This window comes from Ruditapes philippinarum, unplaced genomic scaffold, assembly GCF_026571515.1.
Source record: "Ruditapes philippinarum isolate M1 unplaced genomic scaffold, ASM2657151v2 ctg5595_1_1_1_1, whole genome shotgun sequence".
Classification (NCBI taxonomy): Eukaryota; Metazoa; Mollusca; class Bivalvia; order Venerida; family Veneridae; genus Ruditapes; species Ruditapes philippinarum.
Window position 1 is genome coordinate 33,391 of NW_026863045.1, and position 23,175 is coordinate 56,565.

General features: G+C 34.3%; 2 protein-coding genes across 2 annotated transcripts; both read left to right on the forward strand.

The window, feature by feature from the left end:
- Window positions 1-344: 344 nt before the first annotated feature.
- LOC132720984 (uncharacterized) lies at window positions 345-8,734 on the forward strand. Its single transcript, XM_060705231.1, has 3 exons — window positions 345-526; window positions 7,152-7,400; window positions 8,105-8,734. Exons 1-3 carry the CDS (start codon window positions 466-468, stop codon window positions 8,314-8,316), a joined length of 522 nt encoding a protein of 173 aa, XP_060561214.1. The 5' UTR covers window positions 345-465; the 3' UTR covers window positions 8,317-8,734.
- An 8,010-nt stretch (window positions 8,735-16,744) lies between these two features.
- LOC132720983 (protein shisa-4-like) lies at window positions 16,745-19,501 on the forward strand. Its single transcript, XM_060705229.1, has 3 exons — window positions 16,745-16,899; window positions 18,469-18,723; window positions 18,959-19,501. The coding sequence occupies exons 1-3, from the start codon at window positions 16,848-16,850 to the stop codon at window positions 19,177-19,179; spliced, it is 528 nt and encodes a 175-aa protein (XP_060561212.1). The 5' UTR covers window positions 16,745-16,847; the 3' UTR covers window positions 19,180-19,501.
- The last annotated feature ends 3,674 nt before the right edge of the window (window positions 19,502-23,175 follow it).

The window sequence follows — 23,175 nt, forward strand, 5'->3', positions numbered from 1 at the left end:
GTATTTACATATATATTATTTTCATATTTTTTTTCTCTGAACTTAAGTGTTCATTTAAACAAACAATGCTATAGATTAACACTATACTTATGAAACAAAATTGATGTAAAAGCCTTATCAGTAATGTTCAATAAATAGCATTTATGTTTGACCTTAATTTAAAAGTGTTATTGTCATTTAAGACTGACACAAAAGCATAATGCAACTTAACAATAATGTCTACTAATTATTAATATATAATCTTTCGTTTTCAGAGTTTAAAACTTTCCTAATTTACGTAGTTTTCAAAATCGATAGACATATACTACTTGTCTTTTAAAATACCATACAATGGTATCATGTTAACAAAGATCTAGTAAAAGTATTAATACAACTCACGAAATAACCTATCGTCACATGTCAATTTTTTGACAGATATAAATTTGTTTGTGGTTTTTTTTATTATTATCATTATCATTTAAATCTATGTTACTTTTAAAAATGAAAAACGTTTTATTTTGGATTATATTTGGAGTAACACAAATAGGTAAATTTATATAATTAACAGTAACTTTTTGTTTTATTTCATTCATCGGAACTATTCGAAATTTACCCTTAAAATCAGGCAGTATATAGTATATATATCTACCTTTCGTATGAATATTTGCATACAGACAATTCAAATTAGTCTAAATAAATTACTAGCACTCAGGAAAACTAGAGTATAGATCTATCAAATTATTGAAAGGTCTTTTCACCAAATATGTATGGTGGCACAGGAACGACATTAAAAGTACTTCTGTTGATAAATCCCTACTGAACAACGATAGATTTAACCACAAACATTGATATGTGCTATTTTGTTAAGGAATATGTTGTGGTGACATTCTTACTGTATCCAATAATCTAATAATTAGAATTAGACATGTCAGGGAACCATGCATTACAATGTATCTCGAGAAGTCGTATAGTATGTCACTTCTGTGCCAAGAAGGAAGTTAAGAACACCAAACAAACTGTAAATATACTGTCAACGATATTTTTATTACAAATCTTTTACTGAAAAAAATCAAAGTTCAATTATTTTTTTCCTGATAGGAAAGGATTAACCTACGGCACCTAGAATTTACCAAGTGTCCGTTTGTAACTGAGTAAACGAACGAAGGCACATTAAGTTCTGTTCGGGGCTATAGTCTCAGGTTAAATGTTTTCGTCGGGGAGTATTTGGAGACATTTCCTACATTTACCATTTAACTTACTAACACTTACTAATGTACTTACAAATCAATTATCTCTCGATAATTACATACATGTACATTTGTATATCTGACGTACGTTAAACAGACAACCTGTGTTCTGCCTATAAAAAACTTGTGTACATTAACGTCAATAATTATATTACTTTAGTAAGGAAATAGATCTTGATATGTTTAATGATTAGCACGGTATGGAGTTCAGAAGAAGCGAAGTAATATAATCACGAAGGCCGCAGGCCTGAGTGATCAATTACAATTCTTCAACACTGCTCCTAATTTTGTGACTATACACAAAGAAAAAAAACAGTGTTTGACTGCCAATAATTGTTTTTGTTTAAAAGTTTATATATACTGGCCGACGGATGGATTTAACCATATGGACTATCTGCGCACTTGCTTGTCACATCAGCGGCGATTTTCATGCATATTCCTTTAACCTGTTCTTCGTTGTGAAAGAGACGACTTTCCAAGGCATCACGTTTAAAAAGGGATAATCTGCCCAAGAACACCATCTTTAAAGGGGCCTTTCCCTCAAAGATTTAAAATAGGGAAAAATTTAATAAACCCAGGGACGGGTTTCAATTAATCATCTCGGGAAAAGTTGAGATGACTTTGACAATAAAACCTGCCGCGTGCCTTACTCCGCGAACGGGGCACGTTTGGGGAGGGAATTTGGAGGGATTTGGAAAAATAAAAAAATAAAAAATCCAAAAAGGAAATTTCCAAAAGGGCCCAAAATTAAAAATTTTGGGCAGGCTCATTTTTGATTGGTCTTTTCCCGGGAACTTTTAACTGCTAAGTGAAAATACCGTCCACGTCCCCTAGCCCCCGGGATTAAGAAAGAATTCAACATTTAAAAATGAAAATTTGGGAAAAATTTTTGGAAAATTTTGGGAAAAAATCCGCGATGTGTTTTAAAACGGCGGTTATCATGGAAGCTTCAATGTGACACTTCCATGCCATTCCACAAAAAGCGGCATATGGTCCCCAAGTAATAGGAGGCGTGTGCCCTAAACGAGAAAACAATGGACGGAACTAAACAAAATCAAATTTTAAAAGGTGATCAGAGATAATACGTCAAAAGACAAAATTATAATGCAGGCAGCATATCCTAAGGGTGATTATACATTATTCAAGTAGGAATAATTTTGGAGCCACCCAACTAGATGACAAATAGTTTAAACTAAAATGTACCACAAACACAACAATAATGTCGTGCTGAACGATCTTTAAGGATCGGAAATAAAACATCTCTGATTGAATGTACGGGGCAACGTTTTACAGCCTCCACACGGCACAAATGCTGATGTGGCGATAAAATAGAGAAAATAAGAATCCCTAAAGAAAGTCCAAAATGGCAGAATTGAAAATCTTGCAGGCTCGGTTTGATTTTATCAGATTTTTCAAACAAAATAGTCCTTATTTCACGTGTAAGAATGTTAAATATACTAGTATGTCGAAATTAAACGGCAAGCAATGCATATGAAAACATGACTATGTCGATAGTTTAAAATGCCATGAAAAGAGACGTATTGATGTAATAGTTATACATGTAGTATATGAAACGAGTTAGTAACGAGGATATAACACTGGCTGGGGCGACATCAAGGGATGTTTCTGCTAAAAAAAATTGCGAGTCCGTTAAATTTCATTTAATTAATTATCTGCGTTTATATTTTTCATTGTATTCATTTATTTATTTTATTTTATTGATTCCATTTTTTTTTTTTTGCTCCTGGGAATGTTCGTTACCACGGCCCCATTGGAGCCTATGTGAAAAGAAAAACTACATTTTTATATACAAGGTGCGAAAAAAAAACTCAACCGCCTTATAGCAGTCGAGTTTTTTTCCTATATGAATCAATGAAAAAACTGTACTGCTATATATCAATACAGTTTTCAAATGGTTATTGAAGTGTGCTGAGTATAATGGGTTAGTAAGAACAAAGGAAAAGTTCCAAACCATGCGATAATGAAAGCAATGACTCGATTATGACATGTCTGTTGCGATAATGGCATAACTATCACGATCATATATGTATATACATATGGTTGAGGATAAAATGTCATCATTTTGTCCAAAATTATATGAGAGTGGCGTAGACGACACGACATTTTTATACCCCCGCCATATAATGGCCGGGGCATTTACGTCATTCCGTCCTTCCGTCCTTCCGTCATTCCGTCATTGTGTCATTCCGTCATCATCAGTTTCCGTTCATTATCTTAGTAACGGTTGCACACATTCAACTCAAATTTGACATATGGATATGTCATGAGAAAATACAGGTCAAGTTCGAATTTGGTCATGGTTCGATGATTTTTGGCAGAGTTATGCCCCTTTTACTTTGAAAATAATATGAAATTTTCAGTGTCCGTTCATTATCTCCCCAACGGTACAACACTTTCAACTCAAACTTGACATATAGATATGTCATTAGAAAATACAGGTCAAGTTCGAATTTGGTAATGGTTCGATGATTTTTGACAGAGTTATGCCCCTTTCACTTTGAAAATAATTTGAAATTTTCAGTTTCCGTTCATTATCTCCCCAACGAGTACAACACATTCAACTCAAACGTGACATATGGATATGTCAAAGGAATGCGCAGGTCAAGTTCGAATTTGGTCATGGTTCAATGATTTTTTTGGAGAGTTATGCCCCTTTCCTTTTGAAAATAATATAAATTTTCAGTTTCCGTTTATTATCTCCCCAACAGTATTACACATTCAACTCAAATTTGACATATGGATAAGTCAATGAAATGTGCAGGCCAAGTTCGCATTGATTTTTGGCAGAGTAATGCCCCTTTCTCTTTGAAAATAATATGAAATTTACAGTTTCTGTTCATTATCTGCCCAACAGTGTTACATATTCAACTCAAATTTGACATATGGATATGTCAAAGGAATGCGCAGGTCAAGTTTGAATTTGGTCATGGTTCAATGATTTTTTGGCAAGAGTTCTGTCCCTTTCACTTTGAAAATAATATGAAATTTTCAGTTTTCGTTCATTATCTCCTCTAGGGTATTACACATTCAACTCAAACTGACATATGGATATGTCAAAGAAATGCGCATGTCAAGTTTTAATTTTGTCATGGTTTGATGATTTTTGGCAGAGTTATGCCCTTTTAACTTCTTTAACTTTGGACAATTTGGAAAAGGAAATTTTCAGTTCCCATTCATTATCTCCCCAACAGTTGTACGTATTCAACTCAAAATAAAGATATGGATATGTCATAAGAATGCATTGGTAAATTTTGAATTTGGTCATGGTTTGATGATAGCTCACATTGTTATCCCTTTTGAACTTTGAAAAAAAAATCAGAAATTTTAAGTTTCCGTTCATTATCTCTCCAATGGTTGTACACATTCAACTCAAATTCAAATATAGATACATCTGAAGAATAAGCATTTTAAGTTTGAATTTGGTCGTGGTTCAATGACTTTGGACAAACTTATCTTTCCTGAATGTTGGAAAAATTTTGAATTTTCAGTTTCAGCACTCATACTTCTGTGGAAATGTATGTAGCCATTATTTTGGCTACAAATATGCAATATGCAATTTACATTGAAAAGTTTTAAGGGCTTTGAACTTAAAATGAAAAAAATAATTTGTGCAAACAAATTTGGAACTAAATATTATAACATCTGAAATTTTGGCTGCATGCGGGGGCATCCGTGGCATGATGACACATTTCTAGTTACTATTATATGGCTGTTGCCGTGGCAATAAAATATGTCTTTTGGTCCAAAATAATATGAGAGTGGCGTAGACGATACGACATATTTGACTATGATATGGCCATTCTTGCTGGACAGGCGTTCCCATGCCGGAAATTTCATCTGGCATGGTGGTGCCATATGAGTCGCATGCCATACAAAAACGTCATTTTAGCGCATTTTATAAATGAACCACGTTAAAATGACGTCATTTCTACGTGTTTAGAAGGGAACAATGTGCTCAAGATGACGACATTTCGCCTTGTTAATTCATACATGGATGAAATGACATTAATTTCCATAAACAAAATATGTTATTGAGGTAAACCATTTTACATATGTTATTATATTGCAGAATATGCAAGAAAAAATTATCTGACATATGTTTGCGATTCGGATCGGAATATCCGTCCCTCGGGTATCCGCCCATGGGCGGCGGGTCCCCTTGGGACGCATATTTCGATCTAAACCGCAACATAATACAAATATTATTAGAGTAAGGGTCTGACATTCTATTATAATTCTAAAATGTTCTTACAACAGAACTTGTAATGAAATCCAAGTGACATTGTGAAATCCCATAGCTTTCATATATTGTTGACTTCTACAAGAAAAATATTTACTTACCTGATTGACCAAGGAACACTGTATTGACACTTTGCAATTTAAGCCGATAGAAATGTTAAACTTACCTTTATGCATAACAGAAAACTGATTTGTTCTTTAAATTTCCTCATTAGCAGACGTCTAATGACAGACATCTTTGAAATCTGTCACTACATATTTTATATTGTTGATTTCTTATTGCTAATATCAATTTCAGTCAAATTCAATTCAAGAACGTAATTGATGTAAAGTATTTATTTGATTAAGGTCAAAAATCCTTAAGTATCTACTACAAGTTTTTGTGTATTAACAATTTTCGTATGCAGATTTTATATGGGATTTCAATATGGCCGCCATTGAAATCCAAGATTCAGATTCAGAAATCTGGCCCTCTGTCCATCAGAGGATTTCCGGATTTCTGGTGTTTAATTGGTGGATTTCAAACATCGAACCTTATTAAAAGCGGAATCCAACCAATGTTGTCACCTCCGACTTCCCTTCCGGCGTGCACGACGCTCGGAGGGCATACGTCTCTTAGCTGGTGTGACCTAACCAACGGCGAAGGATGTGGCCCTACAAAGAGCTGCTGCTCCCGGAAGAAGTGCCTTTCCTCCTATTGTCTTCTGCGTTCTAGAAGCGAAGAACTGGGTCCTAGAGAAGATCTACGACGAAAGACGGCATGACAAGACCTCTGTTCCGGCTCTACAATCAACGACGTTGCAGGCGAACTAAGCCCTACGTTGCAGGCTCTACGACCAGCGACGTAACAGAGGCCGATAGTCTGGGACATTCGGCAAAGCCGGCGCCAAGTATAAATAAAACTAAAACACACACGCACACGCACACGCACACGCACACACACACACACACACACACAGATGTCACTTCGGTCTGGACCTCCAAATAGTGTAAATAAAGTTTTAAAACCGCCAAAGTTCAAATTCAATAGACATCTTAAAACGTCATTGGTATCCAAACTTATATTGGTATCCAAACTTGCCCTGTCTTGTTTTTGTTTGAGGTCCTCCTGGGCTCCTTGCCACTGGCTCTCGTTGCTGGGTCGGTAGGGGTTGCGTTCATTGAACGCCACCTTTCCTTGTTGATCTTGTTTATCATATTTTATAAGCTTTATTAACTCACTAAACACTGTTGTTGCCGAAAAAAAAACAGAAAACTGTATAAGAATTGTATTTATTTTTCCCATCCTGCCGTCTGCAGCTTCAAGTCTGGCTAGACAGTAGGAACTATGTTGCTGGTTACATGTGATTTCTTTATATATATAGCAAATAACTGGTGCACATTAAAAGTAAGGCAGCAAATCAAATGAAAAACGAATATAATGAAAGATTAATAAGTTATAGGCTTTTAGAATATCAAAAATGTTATACATTAAAATAGTTACTTCTCGGTTCTTTTCGTGAATCTTCGTAAAGGACCACAAGTTACAGCGATAATAGGAAGTAGCTCTACGTACGCTACAAAATGAAACATGAATATGAGTTACAAGAAGAGCTAATAGCTTGAAATTATTAATGCACTTTATTCTATTAAATTTAAGTCTTTCATTTATCTTTCTCTTATTAGAAATAGCACGAGCCGGTGAGACATGCACTGACCTTGATCGATACAACGATGAATATTTTTATTGCGATGAAGGATGCTGCGGGGACTGGCCGTACGAGTATTGCTGTGAAGAAGACTTGGCGTGGCTAGGGTGGGCGATAGCTGGAGGGGTCATAGGTGGAGTACTCCTAATAAGTTTCATTGTATGTGTCGTCTGCGTTTGTATCAAACAAAAAGGGAAGACAGGCCGCATTGTACAGCCCGAATCAGGTAAGATTGCAATAAACAAACAAAAAACTTAAATGTCATTTATGGCACTTTCTATAGCCATCGTTACATGAAGTAGTCATATAACTGACAATATGCAAAATCGCTTCACGCTTGAACTAGGGCTAGATTTTGACAGGTTATATTTATATGCTATATAAATAATTGTTTGCTTATATAATCCGAGCTGCTAACAACCGTTTATTTAGGGCCATATAGCCTGTCAAAAATCTTTCGAACTAATATTAAAGTACTGAACGTTTGTGTGACGTCGCTTTTTAACTTGGTAAACGACGTTTTAATAGTTTTATATACACGACTGCTGTCAATTTATAAAGAAATCTCACTTTTTTCTCTAAATAAACATGCTTGCTGTATTACAAATTCGCATATAAACGGTTGTTTGCAATATTACCATCGCCTAGCGGTTCGGGTTATATTTCCAAGCAACCGTTTTTATAAGGTCATATAACCTGTCACCAATCTTTATAACTAATAATATGAACGTCGCGATTGTCCAATGACAAATCACATTACAAACGTGCAGTATTATATTGTTATAGATACAGAATGAAAGAACCCTAGCTTGTACTGTCTTTGAAAATACACTTTTAGAAGAGTCAATTTAGATTATTATGTATAATATTCATTGATTTGTAACTAGTTACTCAATTAGATAATTTATATTGTAATGGTATTCATTCCAGGAATGACAGTTTCGCACGTGGCAATGTATCCACAAAGTCAAGGCCTTTACCCACAATACGTCACAACAAGCTTTATGCAAAACCCTTCAGCCCCGGCTCCGCCACCTGCATACCAAGCGATATACGGACAACAACCACTTCAGCCACTTCCGTCGGGATTTCAAGGTCAACAGCAAACTGACCAGGAACATCCGCCTATTGGTTTAAAATGATAAGTTCAAAATCGTACTTAAAACTTGAAAAAGCGTTTGTTTAATTCATTCATTTTGTTTTATTACATGATTCTGCAAACAAATTCTTTAAAAAAAATGTGACAATCGTTTGCTCATCGTTTGCAGATTACGTCCAGTTCATGGGTTCATGGGTTAATATATGATTATAATATACGTAGTGTACATTTGATGAAGTTTTTCAAAATGAGTGTTATATTAAATCTACGAATATCTGAGTTTTGCTGTGCTGACGCCATCCACGTAATTTGACTTTCACCGCCGTCTGTGTAATTTGACATGAATACAATATTGTTTTAACAGTACGTATTGCAAGGCCATGCATACATTTTGATGTGACGTCATTTGCGTAATAGAAACGTGGCGTAAAGAAGCGCTAATGTTAGCGTTACACTACTCTTATAATACTGCACGTTTGTAACGTCGCTTTTCATTGGATAATCGTGACGTTTATATAGTTTTATATACACGGCTACTGTCGATTCATGAAGAAATCTTACTTATTTCTCTAAAAAATGATGCGTGCTGTATTATAAATTCGTTATAAAGATTGTTGACAGGATATATGGCCGTATATAAACGGCTGTTTGCAATATAACCCTCGCCTAACGGCTCGGGTTATATTTACTAACAGCCGTTTATATAGGGCCATATAACCTGTCAAGAATCTTTATAACTATATAATAGTATAAGCGCGTCATTGAAAAAAAGTTCGTTTTAACTGTAATTAATTCTTAATTTTGATAATTTGTGATAAATAGAACATTCTTTTTTACTTTTTATGCCCCAGGGCAAATTGAACCGTCCGTCTGTCCGTCCGTCCGTCTGTCCGTCTGTACGTACGAGGTTAACCTAGAACGGCAAGTTGGATTTTTCTTAAGTTCTACCTGTACAAATGGCTTCTTAGTTTACACACTAATCAATATAAAGTACATGATCTGGTCAAGTTACATAACTATGGCTTCCATATTTACCAAGTTATTGCCCTTTGCAGCACTTAGAAAATGAATAATGGTTAACCTAAAACGGCAAGTTGGAAATATCTTAAGTTCTATCTATACTAATGGCTTCATAATTTCCACACTTACTTATCAATACAAAGTACATGATATTGCCAAGTTATATAACTGTGTCATCCATATTTCCCAGTTATTTCCCTTTTTCACTTTGAAAATAGGGCATTGTCTGGTTAACCTATTCCGGCAAGTTGGATTTATCGTAAATTTCTCTTAATTGCTTAATTTATTTAATGATATCTTGCATATTTGGTAGGTGGATACCTTTAATGGTCCTCTATTTTTTTGTGGAGTAAGTGGTCTCTAGGGTCAAGGTCAATGTCACTGGTTTAGAAAATAAATTTAAACGATTTTGCTCATACAGCCTTTATTTTTTGGTTGATGTCTTTCATGTTTAATACAAACATGCCAAGGGAGGTCCTCCTTCTTTGGGTATAAAAAGGGGTCATTTAGGTCCAGGTCAATGTCACCAATGTCAAGGTCACCAATGTTAAAAATAGATTTTTACAGGTGTATTAACCATATTCTCTAGACATATGTCATTTATAATTGATAGGAACATAAAATTTGATTGAGTTAGTGGTAAGTTGGGCCAAGGTCATCTGTGCTAAAATAGATTTTTACACTTTTGCTCATACAGCCTTTATTTATTGATAGATATATTTCATATTTGGTAGGAAGATAACTTGCATGTTATTCATCTTTTTGATTGGGGTAGGGATCAGTGGGTCAAGGTCACTTGGGCTAAAATAGATTTTTACACTTTTGCCCATACAGCCTTTATTTATTGACAGGTGTATTTCATATTTGATAGGAAGATAACTTGCATGTTATTCTTCCTTTTGATTGAGTTAGGGATCAGTGTGTCAAGGTCACTAGTGCTAAAAATAGATTTTTACACTTTTGCCCATACAGCCTTTATTTATTGACAGATATATTTCATATTTGGTAGGAAGATAACTTGCATGTTATTCTTACTTTGGATGGAGTTAGGGGTCAGTTGGGTCAAGGTCATCATTGCTCAAAATAGATTTTAACATTTTTGCCCATACAACCTTTATTTATTGACAGGTGTATTTCATATTTGGTTGGAAGATAACTTGTATGATACTCTAAAGGTGTCAGTGGGTCAAGGTCAAGGGTGCCAAGTATAGATTTCTTACATTTGATAAAGTTGAATATTTATCACTTCACAAGTCATAGCGATGACTTGGCAACTTATATATTTCACAATTACAAAATGCCATGACTCTGTCAGCTATATAACTTGTGCTTACAATTTTTTGGCAATGTTTCTGTCCATAACTGATTGAATGGGTAAACATTTTTTGAAATATTGCTACTGACAAGAATCGGAGCCGGGGGCATTTGTGTTTAACAAACACGTTCTTGTTTAGTCTTCAAGTTGGACTTATCTGTACACACTAAAGACAAAAATATTGTACAATTGTGCTATACATATAGTTTGTAGGTAAATAGACCACACATGTATAAATTTAAATAGCCAGCTTTGGATTCAGAATCCGGACACAGCGTATTTTGTATTTTTATAATTTTTTATATGTGTATATATATTTGTTATTCCATTTGGTATATTTGTTGGTTACGTCTGTTCTTTTGGGTTTTCATTAAAAATTATTGCTTGTTTTCGAATTTTCTCAGTTTGGTTTCAGGTGAACAAAACATAAAATGTAAAACAAAGTTATATGTAAAACGCAATCATTTTCAAAATTAACTACATTGTATGCAAAAGTACATATGCTATTTATTCTTATAAACTTTTATGCATATATGCGACTGTATTAAATGTTGGTTACCATTTAACGCTAAATGACGAATTTTAACATTTTGTCGAATCTTTTCAAACATCACATTTTAAGTATGTTCTCAATATAATGTGTATTTCAAAGATATGCTATGAAGTAAGACGCTGGTGGTATATTGTTTCTCACGAGTTTTAACTGGGATATTTAAATGCCCATTTCGCCTCAGAAAGGGATAAATACAGATATTATCTTCTTTAGGAAGAGCAAACATGAATTCTGTAACGTCAATTGAATCATAGTTTGGAGACTTTACTTTTGAAAACGTGTAAGATTTAATTAAAACATATACCCTGGTTAACTGGGGTGCACGAATTAAGAGGGTGGTCAAATATGAATGCAACTGCGTCAATTTTCAGAAGTGAAAATAACAAACAGTGCCAAACAAATTATCCTAATCCTTCAAATTTCTCACCACCATGTGATATACAAAGTTTAAGTCTTATAATCCAAAAATTTAAATGCGTTTTCATAACCTTTTCGAGGTATACTGTTCAGACACTGGAAAATACCCGAACCGAGATTTTTTCGCGTTTGATATTTTCTTCCAGCAAGGTGTTTTTTGAGTCTCGGAAATAGAAAAAGTCACAAGGGCAATATCTGGCGAAAAAGGAGGTAGAGGAAGCTCGACAACCTTTTCCTGTTTCAGATATGCTCGTAGAATGGCCGCTTCGTGTGACGAAGCATTGTCATGCAACAGCCTGACACAACGGAGACCAGTTGCTGGTCGACGTTTTTTTTTGAAATATTTTTTTTAATTCATGAACTTTGCCTTTGTAAAACTTGGCATTTACAGAGTTACCCTTTGGTACGGCAATTTGAATAGCAAGACATTGATTGGTAAAGAAAATTACTTACATGCTCTTTTTGACGCTCATAGTGCAAGGTCTTTGACTTCCTTTGGTTGCCCATATTTTGTTATGTATTTTTCGCTTTGACTCCAGTGACGATATTTGCGAAAGATCGATTGTTGTATTTAGGGACCTGTTTCAACAATTGTTCGGAGATTCTTACCCGAGCAAGATTTTGCTCTTTTGTAAGCAGATTGGGTATCCATCTGGTACTTATCCTTCTCATATTAAAATCACGTCTGAGAATTGTATGAGCGGCTCCTGCAGAAATACCAACGCATTTAGTCATATACCTAGTTTACATATTTTCTTGCCCGCGATATGCACAACAGGTATGGTATTGCATGATCACTCCTGTGAAGTTTCATTGAAATCCTTCCAGCAGTTTGACCTGTAAAAGCCAGACATGCTTAATGCGGATGGACGGACAGGCGGACGGACGATTTGAATAGAGGAAGGGGCCGATTTTCCAATGAATTGACACATTTGAACAGTGTCTAGATAAGATTGATCGTTAAAACCTTAAAACTCATATTCTTAGCGACTTTAACTACATACCCGAAAAGAAATCAAGCCAATTTTACAAATAAAAGATGGTATGATATTATCTGACTCAATTAGTCAAACATCCAACAAGTGTTACAAAGGATAGTTCGTCTATCGTTGCCGTGTACAAATACGCCCCGCTTTGAAGTATGGGAACCAACATATTACCGAATGGCTCCGAACATAGCCGACTGGTTCCCATCTTCTATTCGCAGCGCATTTTGCACACGGCAAAGCTGGGGCCACGTTTGAATTTATGGAAAGATTTTGTAAATGGAGTAAAACGGCGATAATCTTGATGTTTATTTCGGCTGTTGCGTTGTTTATATCCCGAAACAACCAATTTTCAATCACAACCTAAATTCAAACACATTCTTTATTCTGTGGCACTGATGTCATGCCTGACTAAATTGCATAAAGTCACATGTTGTATTAACTTTAAAACTTGCAGAAATGCCACACTTGATTAATTGTCAGATGTTTTCAGAAAAACAATAAGAAACTGTTTGTTTTAAGTGACACAATATAAATTGTCCAATTTTCACTATATCAAAATAGTCACTTGTTTAAAATAGTGGAAAAAAAAATTCTAAGCAAGTTAATTTTTTTATAAAGAATTGGCTAAAGAGTTTTACCATTTACCTCAGTCCTATGTGTATTTAAAACATTTATTTATATGATGTACCACTAAATATTCATCAGACTTTACATGGGGGTCCTTATTTATAAAATCTTATATTGTTATCAATTTTATTCATGTGATGATTGTAGAATAATTGTTTTGTAAGCTATACCAGCTGCCAGATCTAGACAAATTTCCATATTTGCTAATATTATAAAGTGGGAAAGGTAAAATGGCTGTAAAGATTGGATGCATTTATCATTTTGCACCCCAAATAGCGTACTAAGAAGTGAAACCTTAAACTGCCTTTTTATACACATTAACAGTAGTCATACCAATGCATTGTGCTGTACATATGTTATAACATTTAGTGTAAGTTTTTTTAAAATCTTGAAAAAACTGTTGAAAAATGTTGAATAGACTATTAGCCCAGATTTTGTTGCTAACCTTTCTGACGGGCTCAAAATAATGGACCTAAGTTTCATCACCTGTGACGACATTGGCAAACTGTTTTTGCAATAATTTGGCGTTTGTTGTGTTTAGTGGCCCAGATTTTGTTGCTAACTTTTCTGACGGGCTCAAAATAATGGACCTAAGTTTCATCACCTGTGACGACATTGGCAAACTGTTTTTTGTCATATTTTGAAAACATTTGAAGCAGCTTTACGGCCACCTTAACCCGTTGCCTCTTTTGCTCATCGGTCAACAGATGTGGCATCCATCTAGCATAAATCTTTTTTACTTTCAAATGCTTCTTTAAAATAAAGTGAACCGTTGAAAGTGATATGCCTACCTTTCGTGCAATATCACGAACTGTAAATCTGGCATCGCCTTCAATGATATCCTTTATTTTGGAAACGATTTCGTTACGAGATGCAGATTTTGGCCTACATGATTTGGGTGCATTTTTGATGCACTCTACACCAGACTCAAATTTCTTTTCTCCATCGCCTAACTGTGTAATAAGACACACAAGAAGGCCCATAAGCAGTAGAGAGTTCAGTCATCAACTGCTTCAAAGACCAACCCAGTTTTGAGCGAGCTTTAATGTAAGTCCACATTTCATCTTTTTTGTCGACGCTTCTACCAACCATTTTTACTACAGTGGTTAATTACTGCGTGTATTTAAATGACAAATTGTATGTCTTACACTTTGTCTAACATGTACATTTATACACCGTTGTGTAGGTATTGAATAACCCTATACATTATGTATATACTTATTCCCGATGTAATGCATTAAATATGTTTTGTATCATTTCTGTTGAAAATGTGTAAGAGTTAAATCGTATACATATACATGCACAGTGCGTTTACTGGAGTGCAGGTATTAGTTACCCGCACTCCAGAGCATGTCCATTGACTGGGGTTTACTAATTGTGACGGCAGAGAAAGGGAAAGCAATAGAAATATCATATTCAGATGCTCGTTCATTGGTTACTTTTATCTGGGGTTTCATATTGTGACAACAGGGAACGCGTTTTTATGTTCGACTATGACACAAAAGAGAAAGAACATCAAAACACTCGGCAATCTGATAAATACTCGGGGGAGCCTCTCGTACAAAGATAACCTCGTGTTTCGATGCTCTTTCTATTACTTAAAGTATGACCATCCTAATGCATTACCTCCGCTTTGAAGAGTATTCAAATAGGCTAGAACATTGAAACTTTGGGCAGTGGGTTCAAACCCCAAAAGGGTCAAATTTTTTTCTTCTTTTCTTCTTTTCTTTTCTTGTAACATTATTTATGTATCTCTCATATCCCTTTTTGGAAGAGAAAAGTGCTTGATTTTGATTATTTAATTAATTCAGGTATTTATTGGCTAAATAATGCTTAATCCAATAATAAATATGATACCTGATATTTTTAAAAGAATAAAAGATATAATCATTTCTTCGGCCTTGTGTGCATATAACAGACGACATCTAATACTTATTTAACGCATACAAAGTAGGTATTGAAGCAGTACTGTGAACGGGTTGTCATTATTAAGTAAGTTTTCTTAAACTGTTTCAAAAGTATCAATTTGCCAATAATCAATACATTATTCTACTGATATACTCCTCACACATGGCACAAATGTGGCGCATTTCTTTTTACAAAATGTACGTCAAATGAGTTTGCAAGATTAATAAAGAAAATTGAATTATGAAATTATCACAAGGCGATCTAGTGTTATTGTATTGTGAAATTTAATATGAATGTACATTTGTATTTAGAAGTACGATCAATTAAAATCAGTTTTGTTTTGTTTGTTTTTTTGTTTGTTTGTTTGGTTCTTTGTTTCTTTCTTTCTTTCTACTTTAGATAATTATTAACTTATTTATTCATGTATTCAATCTATTGAAACAAAACTTGAAAAAGTTTTATGTTTGGAATTGGGCATTTAACAGAACCGCGTCACGAAAAAACCAACATAGTGCGTTTGCGACCAGCATGGAACAAGACCAGCCTGCGCTTCCGCGCAGTCTGATCAGGATCCATGCTGTTCGCTATCAGTATCTCTACTTGTAATAGAGTTGGTAAGCGAACAGCATGAATCCAGATCAGACTGCGCGGATGAATTCAGCGACCTTAACTAGCTCGAGGAAGTGGACACGAAAATGTTTCAAATAAGCCATAAGATCTATTCACAAACCATATTTAAAAGTGATACACCCGGATAATATTTTTGTTTCAAACGGCCAATCAAAGTAAAAAGGTGTCAAAAACACGGCCAGTCAATGTAACAAGGTGTCATATAGAAAAAACACCGATATACAAGTACATTACCGATGTACTTCATATAGAAAAGATCACTGAAGTACTTCATAAAGAAATGATCACCGATGTACGTCATATAGAAATGATCACCGATGTACTTCATATAAAAATGAACACCGATGTACGTCATATGGAAATTATCACCAATGTACGTCATATAGAAATGATCACCGATGTACGTCATATAGAAATGATCACCGATGTACGTCATGTAGAAATGATCATCAATGTACGTCTTATAGAATGATCACCGATGTACGTCCTACAGAAATGAACACCGATGTACGTCATATAGAAATGATCACCGATGTTTGTCATATAGAAATGATCACCGATGTACGTGATATAGAAATGAGCACCTATGTACTTCATATAGAAATGATCATCAATGTACGTCATATAGAAATGATCACCGATGTACGTCATATAGAAATGAGCACCTATGTACTTCATATAGAAATGAATCCATATGAAAATGTGTAATTTTAGTATCGGTAAATTTAGGCGGCAAGTTAAGTAAATAGTAGTTCACTCATACATGAGCGATAGAAGTAAAACAATTTGTACTGTTATAATTTTTAAAAAATCATAATGTAAACAACGTGCATGGTATTTTGAGTTCCATAGAAATTCTAAATCACTAACATTACTAATTGCCAAATGCTATATTGTGTCTTTGGTAGTCTTATCGGTTAAATCCTACAAACTACGTAATTTGGCAAAGTTTTATATGCACACATAAATTTATGCTTTAACAATGTTATCTTTCCATTGGAATGCGGTAAAACTGTGTCCAATTGTGCTAACAGAACAGTATTTCCTGCACCCCCTACCCGTTTCATATTAATTATCTTAAAAAAAAAGAAAGATTTGAACACAAGAAGGTGACCATGATGGATACAATGTTTACTTATTTGATTATTTTAGGATTTAATTTTATAGGTAAGTTTTTTCTGATTTATTTGTATGATCTTATCTGAAAATCACATTTAAAAGATATTTAACTATATTAAAGAACAGTTGAAAATTTCACAAAATTAAGTCTACCAAACATTGTGTTATGATTTCAGTAAGAAATGGAAATATTTTTCCGACACCGGTGTATCATTTGATGTTGGTCTGATTCAAAATTTAAGAAAAAACGCTTTTAATAATTCGTTTTATCCAGAATAATAATTTAATTGTGTAAGATGATCCAAAACAAAAATGAGCCGTGTCATGACAAAACCAACATAATGCGTTTGCGACCAGCATGGATCCAGACCAGCCTGCGTATCCATGCTGTTCGCTTACCAACTCTATACAAGTGGAGAAACTGATAGCGAACAGCATGGATCCTGATCAGACTGCGCGAATGCGCAGGCTGGTCTGGATCCATGCTGGTCGCAAACCCACTATGTTGGTTTTGTCGTGACGCGGCTCATTTGATTATTCATAACGGACTAAGAATCGTACAAAAATGTTTATTTCTTAACTAATTATCTTTTGCAAATTTTGCCGTTTAAAGTGACCCATTTTATCTGCAAACGTAAAAATTTCGAACTTTATTTTTTTAACATATTTACCTTAATAGAGAATTCTGGAAAACCGTTAAAAATGAAATTAAATTACTCAGGTGATCTTTAAATGTGTCCAACCAAATCTTAAAGGTTTTATTTGGACGCTAAATGAAGTTCGTATAGGTAGGATTTACACCTGCTTTGCACACCGGTCTTCAAACGTTACATTGACATTGAGTTTGACTGTTTATGCTACTTTTCACAGTTCATTTAGTACAAATATACTTCAAATACTTATCAATAGTATCAATGTTACACTTTAAACTTGATCAAAAGCGAACAAACAATAAATTCATTGGTATCAAATTTTATCGAAAGCAAACATTTTCCTCGCTAAAGTGTCGTATTAAGCAAATGAATAAGTGTGATCGTATCTCAATTGGGACTGTTTAAATTGCTGTTCAAATGTGTTACATATAAATTCACTGATATGCTGAAATCAAACAATAGAAGTATACATTTAAATTTATCTTTGCATGTATGAGATGCGATGTCTCACAGAAATGCCTTAGATAAATATGTAACCAATTTTTCAGTTCCTTATAGTGCCCGTTAGGGTGGTCATACCTTAATATATCCCATTTCTCAAACAATTTTAAGAAGAATCAACACAAAACTTACGTTAAAACTCATGATAAGACGCAGTTGCAAAACAAGGGGCATAACTCTGAAAGCAGTATTTATTTGAGTTATGTCCCTTTTTAGCTTAGATTTTTTGTGTGTAAAAATTACATATGAAATAGAATGATTTCAACACTATGAAAAATATCAATAAGAGACTTTGGAATACTTATTTCTTACGGCAAGATACAGTTGTAAGACAACGGACATGATCCTGAAAGCAATATGTTAAGGAGTTATGTCCAGTTTTAAGTTGGAATATTAATGAAAATTTGTAATATACAGGTGAGCGTTAACACCACAAGTAGTGCTCTTGTTATCTGTATTTCAGCATACACGAACGGTGATGAATACTGCTACCACACCGACGACGGATATGAATATTGTGATGACTGCTGTGGTAGTTGGCCGCGGGAATACTGTTGTGAAGACACCTCGGGATATGTAGTGGGCGTGGCTATTGGCGTCACCCTCGGTGTCCTCTTTCTCATAGGCGTTATCATAGCGGTGATTTGCATTTGTGTGAAACAAAAAGGACAATCCGGTCGAGTAATCCAGCCAAGCTATACGGGACAACCTGTAGTCTGTAAGTGAAAATTCTTGTTAGTGATAAACTTAACAAAAATAATTATTTTAACATTATTTTGTCTCGATTTCTAATAATTCTCGAAGAATCATTGACAGAATTTGAAGAGAGAAAAACACACTTCTTGTTAAATCAAACAAGAATAACGAATTGAAGTTGCTTTTAAGTATAATTTACTTTCAAAATTTAAATTATGACCATAATTGAACTTTATACATATTCTTCTGTTACCAAGCGACAACAGCAGTATACCACGTGCCATTCGGTCAACAACAAGGCATGATTCAGCCGCATGCAGGAGGCGGGGCTCCTCCACCAGCATACCCGCCCCCTCCGCCGCAATATCAACCGACCAGTCAAAATCTTTACGGACATCAAACAAGAAATGCTCCTGAAGGTATTCAAAGTCAACCGCCTGCAAGTGGAGGGTTGCCGGGAAACCATCGCGTGGTTTAGTCAGTGATAAATGATAATGATTTCAATTATGATATGACTTTTTTAAATCAAAAAACAGATGCATTTACTGACAATATTGACTATATTGATTTTTTTATGATTATAATCCCCCGCCAAAAAAGTGGCAAATTGCCCTTTGTTCCTTTTTTCAGATTTAATTTGCATATTTTCAGGCTATAACTCAAAATACTTACAGTAAAAGTATACCAGCTTTATACTTTCAGATTATTGAACTTTGAGTGCGGGGGGGGGGGGGTTTGGCTGTCTGTGATTACTTCTTGTTATTATCTAAACTGAATGTTAATAAACTATAAAGGAATAATCTGAGTGTTACTCAATTTTAACTCTTTTTAACCCATTACTGCATGCGCATTTTGTGAAAAATTGTTGTTTTCATTGAAAAGCCTCCTGTTACAAGTTTAAATTGCTATGAATCTGTAAAAGATGCTTCAATATTCATCCAACTGGGCACAAATGCTCCATCTTAAATTTTCTGCAACGAGGGGACATCTCCAAATTGTCAGAAATCACTATTTTGCGTTGATTTTTTCCCATCAAAACTGATTTCAAAGTGCTGCAACTTCTTAATGGATTGATAAAGTGTCAAAGGCTTTACACGTTACCTGCAGATCGACCTGAGGCCAATTTTAGCCTCTCTAAGGTCCAAAATCTTCTTGTCGATAAGGGGGGCTGCTGCCCCCTTTCAAATCTCTAAGTAGAAGGGAGCACATGTCCCCTCTGGCATCCCTTTTTAAAGGGGATGGCGTCGATAAAGTGCAAGTTGCATGATTTTTTTTTAATTTCTCAGGAAATTTCCTTTTTGAAAAGCTCATACGGTAGTTGTGATGCTAATAAACCTTTAAAGGGACACCACTGAGGTTTTATGACATGGCGGGAAAGGAAATGTTTTTCCGCGGTTTGGGTACCAATAGATTAAGGTCTTGTCCAATAGCTTGTGAGCACATTTTCAGCTGAATATTTTACCTTGTTTATATTATTTTTCTGTTTTAGGTGTCAGAGTCGATCTATGTAAGAATTTGAAATTTTAGATTTATGATTCCTTTGTCCTCAGTGGAGCTTCTTTAATATAAAAATAAATAGTTACCAACCGTAAAGAGCTTAAGAGATGGCGGAATGAATCTCGCGCAAAGGATTGTGGGTTGATGGGAAAATATTCTATTTTACATAGAAGCATGGCAAGATCAAGGGAGGTAATAATTTTCGCAAACATTTGGGAGTTTCACGAGTTATCTCCCTTTTAGTGATTATGTTAACTTTGATCATTTATCAAATATAATCTGCCAGATAGGGAGGGGAATTGTTTAAGAATAGATTGCATGAGATTTTATTTATTAAGATGTTCAGTCTGAAAACAATCATTTAAGAGACAAAAAATCTACAAAACGTTCTGGAATTCCATTGATGTTATGACAAAAAATTTCCGAATATTCGTTTGTGAAAATACACATGCATGAAATGATCTGCAGGGAACCTAAAACGCACGTGCTATACTTGATCAACTCGCAAGACGCAAGGGGAGATAATAGACAAGCACATCCATGTTGTCTGACCATGATCATCTGTCGTCTGCTTATTTACAAACATATTGATACAGAATAGAGCCAGACCAGCATGCACACTACTGTACTTTGTTGTTTGACCAATCTTTATAAATTTGATGTTGAAATCCTCAACTGTAATTCAAAACGAAACGGGATAATTCATTTTAAGAAAAGTGGGGTGCCTGTAATGAATTCATGAGCTATTTTAAAATACCCAAATAGAAAGAGGGCAAGCCTTTTGAACAAATTTTGCGGTAGTGAAAAGTTGATTTTAATAGGGAGTGTTGTGTGAGATGAGTTATTTTGACTAGCATGAAATAAAATCATATACCGTAAACGCGAGTATACTGTCCCGTATAGGTGCGGAGCTCCTGAACGCCTTCCACGTGTCCTGAAATTAGTTCAGATAAATGTTAATTGATTTGCATGGAAAAAATTGGGTACGTGATGCGTTTAATAAATGTGACGCCAAAGCGTCTGTGCTACAAATATGTAAAAGGGTTTTCTTTTTGTTGTTTTTTCTTCTTCTAGCATCTACATGTATATCGATCACAAATGCTATAACGTTGTTAAACATAGAACTGAATTGCTATAACGTTGTAAGACACAGGTTTTTAATGCAATCACGTTGTAAGACACGTATCACAAATACTATTACGTTGTCAGACACAGATCTTAAATAATATAACGTTGTAAGACACATATCTTAAATGCTATAACGTTGTAAGACACAGATCTTAAATGATTTAACGTTGTAAGACACAGGTCTTAAATGATATAACGTTGTAAGACACATATCTTAAATGCAATAACGTTATAAGACACATATCTTAAATGATATAACGTTGTAAGACACATATCTTAAATGCTATAACATTGTAAGACACAGGTCTTAAAACTATAACGTTGTTAGATACATATCTTAAATGATATACCGTTGTAAGACACATTTCACAAATTCTATAACGTTATAAGACACATATCTTAAATGATATAACGTTGTAAGACACATATCTTAAATGCTATAACGTTGTAAGACACAGATCTTAAATGATTTAACGTTGTAAGACACATATCTTAAATGCTATAACGTTGTAAGACACAGACCTGAAATGATATAACGTTGTAAGACACATATCTTAAATTCTATAACGTTGTAAGACACAGATCTTAAATAATAAAACGTTGTAAGACACATATCTTAAATGCAATAACGTTATAAGACACAGATCTTAAATGATATAACGTTGTAAGACACATATCTTAAATGCAATAACGTTATAAGACAAAGGTCTTAAAACTATAACGTTGTTAGACACATATCTTAAATGCTATAACGTTATAAGACACAGATCTTAAATAATATAACGATGTAAGACACATATCTTAAATGCTATAACGTTGTAAGACACAGATCTTAAATAAATATATAACGTTGTAAGACCACATATCACAAATCTATAACGTTATAAAGACACAAAGGTCTTAAACGATATAAACGTTGTAAGACACATATCTTAATGCTATATAACGTTGTAAGACACAGATCTAAAATAATATAAACGTTGTAAGACACATATCTTAATGCAATAATCGTTATAGAGACACAGATCTTAAATGATATAACGTTGTTAGACACATATTCTTAAATGCTATAACGTTGTAGACCAAAGATCTTAAATAATATAACGTTTGTAAGACACATATCACAAATTCTATAACGTTATAAGACACAGGTGCTTAAATACTTTTTAACGTTGTAAGACACATATCTTAAATGCTATAACGTTATAAGAACAGATCTTAAATGATATAACGTTGTAAGACACATATCTTAAATGCTATAACGTTGTAAGACAAAGATCTTAAATAATATAACGTTTGTAAGACACATATCTTAAATGCAATAACGTTATAAGACACAGATCTTTAAATGATATAACGTTGTAAGACACATATCTTAAATGCTATAACGTTGTAAGACAAAGATCTTAAATAATATAACGTTGTAAGACACAGATCACAAATTCTATAACGTTATAAGACACAGGTCTTAAATGATATAACGTTGTAAGACACGTATCTTAAATGCTATAACGTTGTAAGACACAGATCTAAAATAATATAACGTTGTAAGACACATATCTTAAATGCAATAACGTTATAAGACACAGATCTTAAATGATATAACGTTGTTAGACACATATCTTAAATGCTATAACGTTGTAAGACACAGGTCTTAAAACTATAACGTTGTTAAACACATATCTTAAATACTAGAACGTTGTAAACACATATGTTAAATTGGTAAAACGTTTGAAAGACACATATCTTAAATGTTATAAACATTGTAAGGCACTGGTCTTAAATACTATAACGTTGTAAAACACATATCACAAATGCTACAACGTTATTAAGACACAGGTCTAAAATG